At 39.1% G+C, this 15,235-nt stretch overlaps 1 protein-coding gene across 2 annotated transcripts in view; it reads left to right on the top strand.

Moving 5' to 3' along the window:
- The window catches only part of aux (cyclin-G-associated kinase), a 703,221-nt gene that overhangs the window by 404,529 nt on the left and 283,457 nt on the right, over nucleotides 1-15,235 (top strand). For both annotated transcript variants that reach the window (XM_090387776.1, XM_090387775.1), the window contains exon 11: nucleotides 10,852-10,904. In XM_090387776.1, coding sequence (XP_090243902.1) covers nucleotides 10,852-10,904 — 53 coding nt within the window. The remainder of the gene's footprint in view (nucleotides 1-10,851; nucleotides 10,905-15,235) is intronic.

Here is a 15,235-nt window from a genome sequence, read left to right on the forward strand (position 1 = left end):
CTGCATCCCAACCATTTTGGAATCAAGAGTAATCAACTGGCTGGTTGGCTGGGATCATGAGGACCTGTCTGCCAGGTCATCACAACCTCAGAACAACCATAACTTGTTAGTCCCATATGCAGACTACAGTCAATAATTACACAGTAGATTTATTGAACAATTTAGTAGAGCAATCTTGGCATGGGCAAGTTGCAAACAAGCTGTATCAGATAAAACCTATAATTAAACACGCAGTCTAGTCTGTGTAGTACCTGCAAAGAGGAAGTTGGTCTTGCAAGAATCCAATAGGACACAGTCACCTTACTCATTCCTCCTGAGGGTAGATGACCCTCCTATGTGCAAGACTTGTGACATGTTTTACTGCTTTTAGCCATTACTGAGCCTTATAAACTCAGTCAGATTTTATCAGACAATGACTATGCATCAGATATTTTAAAATTTTTACAAGTTATTAATATGTACAAAGATATATAGTGTTCAGAATTTATTTTTAGTCACTGTGTTTTGCCTTTTACTGCATTTTATATATTTGCATATTTTTTGACATTGTAATCTTGTTGGAAGAGTATGAAGTCTTTTTCTCTTTTGCCCCTTGATGTAGGCACCTGTATGTGTCGAGGGGACTTCACAGTGATGCTGCTGGTCTTCCAGATTAGCATCACTGGAATACAGTGTCCACAGCCTAGGTTCCAGGCTAACATCTTAGGATTTCAGCTTGATTGCTGTGTGCTGCGACCTGTGGAAATTCAGAAAGGGGGATCCTGGTGGTTGAGGGGCCCAGCTTCTACACACCACTTTGGCCCCTGCTTCAACAGGATGGGTAGCCCTGGATGGCTCGGCTAGTGAGTTCTCTTGTGAAGGTCAACCAAGTCAATGTCAATGCCATGCCCCTATCCTCATGGTTCAAGGCACGGGATTCAATCTAGCGGCAATGTGGATATAGCGTCTGTAGCCTTGGTGTCTCACTCCCGAGCGTACTCATTGCTTGCCACATAGTGGGCATCCCTTTGGGCTCTGTGGTGGTGGGGTGAAGGAGCCAGGGTGCCAAAGAAAAACATAAAACTCATGAATCCTGATAAAATTATTTCTTCTGGGCCCAACACGGTCCCTATCTGAAAGCTTGAGTGTTGACTCAGAGAATGTCATTTCTGCAAAATGACAGAAAAAAAGAGGTTTTATCAGGAACCAACACCTCAGTTCCTGATAATTCACTCGACTAATGAGAAGCCTGTAGGAAAAATGTCACCTTTCTTTGTCCAGAAGGAGTTGGCAGGTTCTCCTAAGTCCATCAAATGGCTTTGCTTGGGAGACATACTTGTAGAAACCAGAAGTGACAGGCATTCAGAATAGCTCCTCCTAGCTACGTCTATGGGGTGGTTATGCCCATCACCATTATCCCCCACAAGACATTGAACTCAACCCATTGCCAAATTAGAGTTGTTGCTGAGACATTGTCCATTGTAAATAATTTTTGATTAATTTTAATTTTGAGAAAACCTCTACACCTGAGGCAACTGAAACTGGTAAAGTTAGAAAAATTCTTAATGCAACCACTACATCCGGAAAAGTATCTGTAAAATTGTTTTTAAAAAATATATTTTAAAACTTCAAATGGAGTAATATTGTCTTTAATATAAATTTGAAGTACTGTAAGTTCTTCAAATAATGCTTAACCATCAGTATCAGACTCATTACAATCAATGTCTCTTAACTTGATATGTAAAACTTTGCAATGATCTAATAATAAGTCCGGTGTACTAACTAGCTGCTGGCCTGCGAACACCGTTTTAGAGCTGTACCCTCGAAATGTAAGGAAGATTGGATCTCGCCATGATGTTCATCATAACCTCAAAAGTCATCAGTCATACCGCATGATGGAAGAGATGGGGAAGGGTTGACCGGAACTTATCTCTGGAGACTAAACATGGGTTCCACCACTTCAAGCCTCCAATAAGCAAAGTGGCGGTATTCCACCAGTTGATGAGAGTCTTCTACCACCTAGAATGTGGTGTATGCGTGTGGTGTTAATTTTTGCTAGATGTTTTTTTAAAAAATTGCCGCTTCTTTCTCTTCATTTTGAGCTCCGACATATTGTGATGTCATGTGACACCCCCTAATACAGTGATTTTCAACCGGGGTGCTGCGGCACACTAGGGTTCCGCAACAACATTCTGTTATTTGAAATTTATATATTTATTTCATTATAAAAAGGGTACAATATCCATTACCATATCTTTTTAATTTTGTGGTGATCTATAATTGATCTTTATTTAGTACCTCTATATAAAGAATAAAATTATTATATATAGGTATATATGAAAAGGTCGAAAAACCACTGTGTTTGGAATTTCTTTTGGCCTAAGGGTGCCGTGAAAAAATTACTGGGACAGTAAGGACGCCGTGAACCGAGAAAGGTTGGGAACCTCTGCCCTAATAACATGCAGGTGAGGAGGAGAGAGGGAAATCAATGAGTGGGAGGTGCCTTCACATTCCACCAGTGCCTTCTTCCTCTCTTTCTCGCTGAAGTATGTGATTGTACCGATGTTCTGGAGAATAACCCTGCGAATTACAAATATGAAACATGAATCCAGATAATAAGCAAATTAATTTAAGTCTGCAATTTCATGTACTGTATTTATTTCAAACGAATTATTTACCTGCCGTGTTGAATACGGGTAAACATTAGCCAATTAGATGATCATTGTGACTTCTGGGCATAGGCCCCAGGGGCTCACGTCTGGTGAGTATGGGCTTGGCACACCCAGGGTCCTGAGCTGGATATCATCATTCTTCTCTTTCTTGGTGATTTCCTCTTTTCTCTCTCTCTCTCTCCCACAGGGTAACTGAGAATTTTTTTTTTTGCCTAGTGCAGAAAAAGCCTCAGGCTTCCTTGCACCATATGGGTGATGATAATGAGGTGGGACTGGGGGTTGGATAGGTTTTATGAGTACTGCTAAGTTACAGAATGGTAATCCCTTTGGCTCTTAATTCGTGCTTAGTAGCAGCACTAATTATCAGAAGGCCAGAGGTGTGAACAATGCATTCCCAGTTAAGTCTCTCGTAATCCATTATATATGGAAAATTTCTTCGTTCTACAGGAACTATTCTAATTGTTTTAGTTTAAATTTTTGAATACCAAGGGGTATTAAAAAAAATCACTAACTAGAAAATTTTGCTATAAAGAAGTTGGTTAAACAGAGGTCCGACTTGTATATGTCAAATATTTTTTGCCGCCCTCCTGAACTGCCACCTGTAAGCGAAGCGTACTTTGCCTACCCACTTGCAGCGGTCCTGCTGACATCCACCAGAAAGACCTTAATAATCATGTAATGCAGCTGCTTCCCCCCTTTCTTACTTGGGGATTTTAATGGACATAATACCCTGTGGGGTAATGCTAGTATTAATGGAAGGGGAAGAGTCATAGAGCATATTTCTCGGGATATCAGAGACATGGTGTCACACAGATATAAACAGTGCAGAATTGGAATTTGGGGAGCACAATGTGTACAGAAAGGATAGACAGGGTAGGAAGGAGGAGGAGTTATACTATTAATTAAGAAACACAAAATCTAAGGAAGTGCATCCAATTGACATGTGTGGACAGTGCAATGTTGTCTGTTTGGTGTGACATAAACACTGGGAAAGGAAAAATGAGAGTAGGAGTGTGTTATAGATAGAATGACCAGACTTCCTGGATTTTCCCTGCATTGCAAACTGTCCCAGAAAATGTCCCAGATTGGACATGTAGCCACCATAATTAATGGCAAACATAATGCAATTGATTTGCATTATGTTTGCCGGGAATCAGTGGTACATTAGAAACAGTTATTTTCGATAGAAAATAAGCTGTGGATGTTAACAAAACGCAACTCACAGTTGAAACACTGAAAGCAATACTACAAGTTAAGTGCAATTTTGCTAATTATTGTGAAGCATTTTATGAATAAATTTCAAATAATGAAGAATTATTAAGAAAAATTCACCCAGTGGAAAAATATTTAATTATACTATTTAATTTCTCTTGGTTTTATTGTTAAGAGAAGTATGTATTATTATTATTGTTTCACAGAAAAAAAACAACCTTTTTTCACTAAACAAAAATGAAAATCGATTAAAAACATGACTCCTCCCTCTAATAAGTGTTTTTTTTTTTTTTTTTTTTTTCCATCTAATTATAACTATTTTTCTCAGTTCACATTCTTTCTGCAACCTTCTGGTCACTACATAGCATAACATGAGTGGTACAGTATACTGAATTTCAGCTTTTCTATGGTATTGGGGGGGGGGACATATATAGATTATATTTGGTTTTTTTTTTGTTCTTTTAAGAGGTGTGATATTTTATAAGTTTAGTTTAAAGAAGTATATGTATTTAATTTATGTTTTGTGTATGTGAATATTTTTTTATATATAAAAAAAAAAAAATAAATAAATAAATGTGTATATTGTTTCTAGGGAGTTGAAAAATCCACTCCACCCCAAGACGTTCTGCATTGGGACACCAAGGATCTGGTCACTTTAGATATAGGCTTAATGACCCTGATGAGTACAACAAACAGTTATACAGAGAAATAGAGTGAGCCAGTAAATCAGAACGTCTTATAATGGGGGATTTTAACTTTCCAGTATTAACTGGAACTTGTGGTTTGGTGGTCATTTGCACGTTAGCAAAGACTTTTGTGGATTTATTGGGATTATTTTCTACAGCAACCTGTTCGAGGGGCAACCAGAGGGAATAATACTCTTGATCTGATTAGCAGCAGTGATTATTTGTGCATTAATAATTTGCAGATAAAGGAACCACTAGGTGACAGTGATCACAGTGTACGGCCACTCCCCGACTTATGTAAGGATTGTTTTCCATGGAACTCTACATAAGTCAGAATTTCCTTAAATGCTTGTGCAGCCCTTGCAAATTTAACTGAAGTAAAAAGGAAATGTTCAACGAACATGTAAATAGAATAATAGTATTATTTATTCAATTTTTTTATCTCATGCACAGGAAAAATTATAAAAGTGTACAAAATTATAAAATTACAAAAAGAGAGGAGACAGGCATAACATCAGCAAGTTTTGCCTTTCTAGCATCGTTGCCAGAATTAACTCTCCAGCTGATAAGCACACCACTGTTGGAAGTTGAAGGCTGTGAAGATTTAAAGGAGTTTTTTCCAAAACATCACAAAATTTCTCTGCAGCTGCAGAATTGGCACTGGTGACTTCACTGCATACTTCAATGTTTTGGAAACCAGCGTGATGCTTGAACCTGTTAAACCGCGCATTATAGCCTTAGTTGCTAATGTGCCAATAAAAATCAACCAACCTATTAAACCACCTGTTTCTTGCCACAAACTTGGCTTGGGGTTCGCTGTACTTATCCTTAATGTCTTCATAAATATTTCTTGCTTTTTGCTTTTAGACTCGGTGACATTTGCTTCTGAATCTGATTTTCCATCCGTATTATTATAGCTTTTCCATATTCAATATAGCACCTGAACGCTGTTCTGTGATCACTGTTGATCTTAACTGCATTGATCCTTTAACATGATCTTTTTACGGCACATTGGCGCCTCCATAGCCAGATGGGAAGGAGCAGCAGCAGCAGCACCGCGTAGCACACGCTTCTTGATTAGACCAGGGTTCAAACCCATCACCACCAAATACGGAGGATGCGGAAAGGTCGGGGAATAACTACTGCATATTCCCGGAGCAATATAGCCTTAGTTGCTAATGCTCCTAAAAAACCAAATAACAACAAATAACAATTTTACGGCACTGTCCCTTAAAATAGTATTCACTGTTGAAGCAACGGGACCTAATTCCATGCAACAGAAAACAAACTTTGTCCTGCTTCGTACTTCTTAATTAATCATGTTCATTTCTAAATCAATCTTGTTTTGTTTCTCAGCACTGCCAGCACTTGCAATTTCCATTACTCCCTTTCCCTTCACCATTGTAATAAGTAAATAGGAATGAAGAGAAGATTCTGAAAATTTATTTATGTTTTTTATACGATTGACAATTTCAGTGAAGGGTAACTCATTTCACCATAACATAAAAACCCACAGAATTCCAGTTATTGGCATTATTGCAAATGCAATAAGATCAAGTTTATTACTCATTTATAATAGATTGCACTGACAGAAAAGCCCAATAAACCGGAAAGTACAAATTGCTTTTATTGTTTTTGACTGTTACAGCCAAAAACGTATTTTAGAAAAATATCACAAAGGCGTTCAAAATTGATTCTTATAAGGGAACATATGATAATGATGAAAGTGTAGCAATTTCCATTATAAAAATGAGCTTTTAGAGAAATAAATAGCTTAGCTCTATACCGAAAATTTCAACATCTGAGGTCTTGGAACAAATTACCAAAAAAAAAACAATGTGTTATTGGTTCACATTACAATATTTTCACAATACTTCCATTTATTCCTATGGGATGCAAAATACATTTCACAATTTTTTTAAGTTTGCACCAGACGGCAAAAACTTACATAAAGTCGAATTTCTGTAAGTCGAGTATTACGTAAGCCAGGGAGTGGCTGTACTAATGTGGGATTTACTTAAAGATATAACTACCATCAAGGGTAAAGGGAAGGGTTTTTGCATTCATAAAGTATTCTACAGTGGTCTCAGACAGTTTTTAAATTCTACACAGTCGGATCATCTGATATTGTTACCAACGGTGAATTGTAAATGGGAAGCCTTCAGGGATTTAATCTTGGCAGCTACTAGGCTTTTCATACCAACTAAGAAATACTGTTCAAGGTTCAGTCATAAATGGATTTCAGATGAATTTCGTGGCAGAGAAGAAAAATGCATGGGATGCATATAAATTATCAAGTGATACAGAAGCTTACAGCAGGTATAAGCTAGTCTGTAATCAACTTACAAAGGAGGTTAGGCAGGCAAAGGCAGATTGCGAGAAATCTTTGGCAAAGGATGCAAAAAAAAAAAAAAAAAAAAGCATAAAGTTCTTTACTTATGTAAACTGTAGAAGGAAGGCGATAAATCAGATTGTTCCACTTATCGTAGGTGGTTCGACTATTGATGATCCTGCTCAAGTGGTTGACAAACTGAATGAGTATTTTCCATCTACGTTCATACAAACAGGGGAATGCCAGAAGGTTATCAAACTTTAACAGGGAGCTAAGTGATTTTGTGGCGCCTCCGTAGCCAGGTGGGAAGGAGCGGCAGTGCGTAGAACACGCTTCTTGATTAGACCGGGGTTCGAGCCCGTCACCACCAAATACGGAGGATGCGGAAAGGTCAGGGAATGACCACCGCATATCCCGGAGCAATATGGCCTTAGTTGCTAATGCTCCTAAAAACCAAATAACAAACAAACAAAACAAACAAGTGATTTTGTAATAACTGAGAGCAAAGTGGAGGAGAAATTGTTGAAGTTAAACTTAAAAAAAAGGAACTGGGGTGGATGGAATCTATCCAGTTATATTGAAGGAGGCAGTGAGGGAAGTTAGCAAACTCCTAGCCATAATTATGAGAGCATCTTTAGATTCAGGGGAGGTCCCCATGGACTGGAGATGTGCAAACATATCCCCATATCACAAAGGGGGGTTCAAAGAGTGATACAAATAATTATGGACCTGTTAGTTTAACTTCTGTTCTGGGGAAAATAATGGAGTTTCTGGTTAAAGAGATGATACAGGATCACCTAGACAAGACTGCAGTATTAGTTCAGACACAGCATAGATTTGTTAAGGGGAAGTCATGTCTGACCAATTTGATTGGATACTAAGATGTGGTCACAAAGGAACTGGATGCAAAAAAATAATTTTGATATCACATACTTGGATTTCAGGAAAGCTTTTGATACTGTTGCACATGGAAGACTGCTGTAAAAATTGGGGCAGTATGGCATTAAGGGCAAGTTGTTGCAATGGATAAACAGATGGTTGAGTGGGAGATGGCAAAGAGTGGTAATAAATGGACACCACTCTAAGCGGATTGATGTTATTAGTGGAGTCCTTCAGAGTTCAGGCCATTGTTGTTTTGTGTATTTATCAATGATATTATTATTATTAACTGTGTGGTACAAGGAAGCCTGATGCTTATGCTGCACAAGCCAAAAAAAAAAATTCCTGAGTTATCCTGAGAGAGAGAGAGAGAGAGAGAGTCAGAAGTAGAAGGGGTATCACCAAGGAAGAGAAGAATGATGATATCCAGCTCAGGACCCTGGGTGTGCCAAGCCCATACTCACTAGATGTGAGCCCCTGGGGTTATATATATATATATATATATATATATATTGGTGAAGGTATATCAGGCTTAATGTCCAAGTTTGCAGATGATACAAAGGTTTGCAGGGCTGTTAATGCAGTAAAGACAGTATCCTACTGCAACAGGATCTAGAAAAGTTAGCAGATGTGCTGAGAAGTGGCAACTGAATTTTATCATTGACAAATGCAAAGTATTGCATATGGGTAGCAGTAACCCAATAGAAACATACCAACTGTGTGGTACTACGCTCAGAGAGATGGAGAATGAAAAAGACCTGGGGCTAATTTTGCACTCAAATATGAAGTTCTCTGAGCAGAACAGATGGGCTGCCAGAGCAAGTAATGGAGTTTTGTCAATGATATCTAGGTATTTTGCTAGCAGAGACAAGGAGGTGATTATACCTTTGATTAAGTCAATGCTCAGCCACACCTTGTGTACTGCGTACAGGTCTGGAGGCCTCATTTCAGGAAGGATGTAGAGTTGCTAGAACTAGTACAGAGAAAAAGGCAACAAGACTGGTGAAGGGAACAAAGGGGTGCTCTTATGAAGAAAGGCTGAAGTTCTGAAAATTGCAGCTTCTGGAGACTAGGCAATTGCACGGCAATCTGATTGAGGTGTATAAGGCCTTGAATGGATTGAGCAGGCTCATGCTGATGGGATTGCTCAGATTACAAACCTGAGAAGGCTTAGATTCAAACTGAGAAAAGACTATTGTAGAATAGATGTGCGGAAGTTTGCCTTTAGCCAGTGGGTAGTTGAATGCTGGAACAAACTTGCAATTGTTGTTGTGGAAGTTGATGGCTTAAATAAATTCAAGGCAGAACTAGACAAACATTTGGATGGGCAAAATGGGAAGTGTTTTTTTTTTTTTTTTTTTTTTTGGCAGATGCTGTATAAGCTTGCTTTCTTGCATCATATGCCTCAACTAATGCTAATATGCTCAATGACATATTCATTCTAAATGTGATAACTAACACCTTCATCCACATGCCTGCCATTACATTTTCTGCCATCGATCCTTCTATCTGCTCTCCTTCTCTACTCCCTTCACTCACTTAGATAGTGTAGGAAAACTCATATGGAAGTGATCATTTCCCTGTGATAACCTACCTACAACTTGGGCTGTCATCCTTTTAAGTTTACCGTGGTGGAAGATTGTTCAGGCCGACTGGATGGCTTCCCACATCAGGCAGAGTTTGACATCACTGCAGTCAGTTAGGAGCCTGTTAATAATGCAATGTACATCACAGAAAATATGGCGTCTCCGTAGCCAGGTGGGAAGGAGCAGCAGTGCGTAGCACACGCTTCTTGATTAGACCAGGGTTCAAGCCCGTCACCACCAAATACGGAGGATGCGGAAAGGTCAGGGAATGATCACCACATATCCCCGGGGCAATATGGCCTTAGTTGCTAATGCTCCTAAAAACCAAACAAAACAAAACAAACAATCAACTCTGTGCAAAGTTCACAAGAGGACTAAATATTCTTCGTTCTCTCTCTCCTGTACGTGTCGCACACTAAATGCGCCTTACTATGCATTTAGTGTGCACTTGTATGATATGAACTAGATTACAGGTAGCAGGTATAAGCTTCAGCTAGAGACAGTGTACTTTGATGGCTGTGCCCTGTCCATCATCAAGGTATCCGTATCACTACTGGAGAATTTCGAACACCTCCTGTCCAGAGCCTATAAATGGAAGAAAATGACCACTGCTCTTGCTTCGACATAAGCAGTTGTCTGTAAATTAAAATTTCAAACTGAAATTCCTGCTAAACCATCCTATGTGGACATCTGTTTTTGAGCCACGTTGGGAAAATTTGTAGAATGCCCATCAGACTACCAATTGTCCTTTTGGTATTTGCATCCATGAGCTACACAGAATTTATTATCATGGTAGACAAAGTTGCCCAAACACCAAAACATACCTTCCAGCCTGGCATGCTCATATTCCATCATGCTACTTTTGTTTAAGAACTGTTTAAAGTATGAGACTCCATCTTCTCTCTACCTGCAGCTCTATTCAGCACACCGAGCTGAACACTCCATCCTGCCAGTTTACACAGACAGCTCGAAGTCAGAATTGTGTGTAAGTTCTACTATTGTCTTTACAGACACTACTATATCTCACCAGATTCTTTTCCTGAATTCAGCCTATATAATACAGAGCTGCATGCTATAGAATTAGCCCTGGATCATATTAGAACTTGTCAATACCAAATACAAAATATATTCTGATTCTTTGAATGTATTACAGGCTTAGACACAATTCCTATCCAGTTCTCTGTCGAGTGCAGCAGAAAATACATTCTCTTTATGAACACAAGTTTGATATCCGCTTCTTCTGGATACCTAGCCACATTGAGATAAGGGGAAATGATTTGGCTGACACTGCATCCAAATCAGCAGCCCCCACTAATAACACTAGCCAACACGATTTTTACCTCCAAGAACTTAAATGCTGTTTTAACCAATTTTTATGTGTAGATTTCGAAACTCACCGTGATAGTTTCACCTCACATCACTAAATCTTTGAAGTAATATATCCTATTTCAGTTTTAATTTATGTGAGTGCGTGTAATCTGATTAAGCATTTCCTTGTATTACAGGACCATAGGAAGGCAGGATTTGGATTTTAATTATATAACAACTAGAATAGCAGGTAAGATAAAAGTAACCTTACAATGCATTTAATTTCAGTTACTGTTTTATTTTATTTCTCAAATGGGTTTTCATCAAGAGTAACTGCATTTTTTATATATATATATATATATATAGTTGGTGTTTTGTGATGGTGCAACTGCAGAATTACAAGTGGTTACTGTAGCATTAATTATTAATACTGTTATTTGTATAATAATTGTTTGGTAACTTCTCTAAAACAACTTGCCTCGCCTCTTTATTCTGCATATTTAAATTTTAACGAGACAAATGAAAATTAAGTTAAAAGAAAGAAGACTAAAATAGACCAGAATAAAAGACAATAAAATGCTACAGCAAACTGAGAATGTTCCACTGGTACAGTAAAATGAGACAGCAAACTGAAATACCATCAGTGGCTGTCCCAAGGTTTTTAATTATCCATTCAACTAGTAAAAAACCGATTGGAAAAATGTCACCCTTTTTTATATAGGAGGGGTTAGCGGGTTCCCCTAAATCAATTAAGAGGCTCCGTTCTGGGGACCTCTTAATTGAAGCAAAAAATGACAGGCAGTCCTGAGCAGCTACTCCAAGCAACATCAATTGGAGGAATACCCATAACAGTAACACCACGTAGAACACTCAAGGAGGGGTGTTATTTCAGAGTGGGAGCTCGAGGTTACCGAGGAGGAAATCTACTGTGAACTAAAATCACAGTATGTAATTGCTGTTAAGAGAATTAATGCTCATAGAGATGGGAAACTTGTTCCCACTAGAAACATCATCCTGACTTCTAACTTACTGACATCTCCTAATTAGATTAAAGCTGGCTACATCAACTGTCCAGTGTGTCCATATGTTCCAAATCCTTTACGATATTTTAGGTTCCAGAAATATGGACATTCTCAAATGACCTGCCATGGAGTCCTTACATGTGCTCTATGTGGTGCAAAGGACCATGAAACAACATCATGTTCCAGAACAAAACCCACCTGCATTAATTGCCAGGGATAACATCCAGCCTTCTCATGAGCATGTCAGAGGTGGAAAGAAGAAAAAGAAATTGAATGAAAGAGATGAACATATATCAGGAGGCAAGGAAAACAGTTAAATCTGTAAGTATCAACAAACCTACCTATGCCCAGAAGGTAGCAGGGAGATGTTCCATCGGGACTTAGATAGACATGACCATTCCTCCATTCACTCCCATCGCACATTACCTCTTAAGCTCACAAAAACCTGCCCAGAAAGATCAATAAGCTGCCACTCCCATATCAGTACCTCCTAATGCTTCAAAAGTAACAAAAGCAATTTCCAAAGAAAAGTCCAAGAAAATTGAAGTACCCCCTAACACCCAAGAAAATATGGCTGTCTAGGAGAAGGAGGTAAAGATGATTCAGTAAACTCTTTGCTGTGGAGAAAATGGACACATTACAGCAATACTGACAAAAGTAAGTCCTCAGCACCTCTGAATCCACCTGAAGGACCCACCAAACCAAAATGGTTAAATTCCTACAATGGAACTGTCGTGGATTCCGGAGAAACAATGATGACATTAAGGCCCTTCTGCAAAAGCATGAGCCAGTTTGCTTTTGCTTGCAGGAGACATACTTGAAGGCAAATGAAAGTCCTTCCTTTTCTAATACCACCATTGTTCGTAAGGACAAAACTGGAGATGGACCTGCTCATTGGGGCATTGCTATTTTTCTGAGCAAACACATCCCATTTCAACCTATTCTGCTATCCACCAACATAAAAGCAGTAGCAGTTCGCCTTACGGTAAGGTTTTTACTAACAGATTGTTCGTTTTATTTGCCATATGGGGCCGACATCTCACAGAATGACCTTGATGATCTCATTGTGCAGCTGCCTACACTTTTCTTACTCCTGGGCAATTTGAATGGACATAACCATGCGGAGTAGTGTTGACGTTAATGGAAGGGGATGTGTCATTGAGCATATGCTCATTGAAGACCTTTCTCATCTAAATTTAAGAACATCTTTTTCCACATGCCTACCTGAATGTTTTCTGCTATTGATCTCTCTATATGCTATCCCCCCCTCCCTCCTTCCTTCACTCACTTGGGAGGTACAGGAGAACCTTTTAAGGAGTGATCACTTCCCCGTGATAACCAGCCTACCTAACTGGAGGCTGTGTCCACCTTTTAGGTTACCACAGTGGAAGATTGATCAGGCTCACTGGAATACCTTTCAACACCTGGTAGACTTTAACATCAGTATATCAATGATGCAGTGGCATACATCACAGAAAGCATTATCCATGCAGCTGCAACTACAATTCTGAACACATCTGCCCAGTTTTCATAATTTCTAAAACTTTGGTGGAATGTGCCATTCGGAATTGTAGTTTTGCATGCTGTGCCAGCAGCAAAAATGACACAAAACAAAGCTTTGGCGATATTACGACAGTATCCTACCACAGGCAATTCTTAGCCTTCAAACGTGCCAAAATATGACATTCGTCGTCAGAGCTGAAAGGAATCGTAGATCCACTTTACATCCAGTACTACCCAGTCAGTAAAGCTGTCTGGGAGAAAATCTAGAAAAGATGGAGAAATATACATCACACTCTTCATTGGTCCTGTAATATAATGTATGCATTGTTGCAGACCCAACTACAATTGTCAATGCTCTTGGATAGTCCTTTTCTACCATCTCATCGTCTTCTGACTCCCAAGAATTTCTGGTCTGGAAAGACAAACTTGAAAGACAGCCAATTAACTTTAAATCTAAAAATTTTCATCCCTTTAACAGGTCCTTTACCATGTAAGAGTTAGAAACAGCTCTAACTCTAGCCAAGGCAAGTGCTGCTGTACCATATCTTATCCATTATGATATGATCAAACATTTGTCAGCAAAATCCATGGATCAAGTGCTCTTTCCATATAACAGAATATTTCAAGAAGAGCAGTTTCCAGATTCCTGGCATAAGGCAATCGTGCTTGCATTTCCTAAGCCAGGAAAAGATCCCAAAATCCTACCAAACTACCGTCCTGTTGCTCTGACTTGCTGTCTATGCAAATCCTGGAGAGAATGGTTAATGCCCACCTTACGTGGTATTTGGAGGCAAATGGGCTCCTCTCCAGAGTACAGTGTAGCTTCCATAGGAATAGGTCCACTTTTTACCATCTAATGAGGCTCTAAACTTCTATTCGAGATGCCTTTTTAAAATGAGAACACCTGGTTTCCTTATTCTTGAGTATTGAAAAAGCGTATGGCACAACATGGAGGTTTGGAATTTTAAAAGACCTTTATAGCATTGGCCTTATAGGTCATCTCCCAATCTTTATGAAAAGGTTTTTATACCATCGATCTTTCCAAGTTTGTGTAGGATCAACCCCATCTCAGCCCTTCAGTCAAGAAGAGGGGTACCTCAAGAATCAGTTTTAAGCATTATGCTTTTTGCCATTAAAGTGAATTGCATTACAGAACAACTTCCTCCAACTGTGAACTGTGCCGTCTGTGTTGACGACTTTAGCATATTCTCTCAATCCTGCAATATGAAGGTAATTGAAGGTAACTGCAATTCATTGACCACCTAAACTCGGCCCCAGGTGCCAAGTGATTTTGTGATCAAGGTTCTCTGCCAGTAAATTAGTGCTCTTTCTTGGTGAGATAAAATCGTTTACTTATTTTCAGCGTTACATTAACACTCAATTCATTCAGTAAAGAAAGCACTTTACTAGATCAGTAGGAAAAGTAACCTTCTTTCTTTCTTTCTTTCTTCCATTTATTGTTTTATTACTAACCCACTACTGCTTGGTCACAAAGGTGGCACTGCTTCTACCTCCACGTGGCAGGACTGATAACCTGGAGGGGAAAAGCTCTCTCTTCTAGGGTGAAATGGAGCAAACAGATCCTAAGATTAAGAAATCCACTGGGTGCATAGATGAGACCCTTACAGAGCGAAAACAGTCTGAGTCTGATTTTGTTGTAGTCAAAAGACTGACGTAGCCAAAATCAGAACTCCAACCTTTCTGATCATTCATTCATGAAGAACAACCTATTGGCAAACTACCTCCATTTCTAGTGCAAAAATATCCCCAGGTGCCGAGCGTTTCAGTGGCCAAGCGATTTTCTGAGCTCTGTGAAGCGATTCAAAGCATTCTCCTTTAAAGTAATCACTCTTCTCTTTAAGTTTCCCATTAGTTTCTCTTAAGTTCTTTAAAAAAAGCACGGTAGACTTCACCTTACAAGTTGTTGTTGTTATTTTGGTTTTTAGAAGCATTAGCAACTAATGGCATATTGCTCCAGGGATATGCGGTTGTCATTTCCTGACCTTTCCGCATCCTCCGTATTTGGTGGTCATGGGCTCAAACCCCAGTCTAATCA

Source organism: Mastigoproctus giganteus, chromosome 13 (genome assembly GCF_048544385.1).
Source record: "Mastigoproctus giganteus isolate SK-2022 chromosome 13, ASM4854438v1, whole genome shotgun sequence".
Lineage (NCBI taxonomy): Eukaryota > Metazoa > Arthropoda > Arachnida > Uropygi > Thelyphonidae > Mastigoproctus > Mastigoproctus giganteus.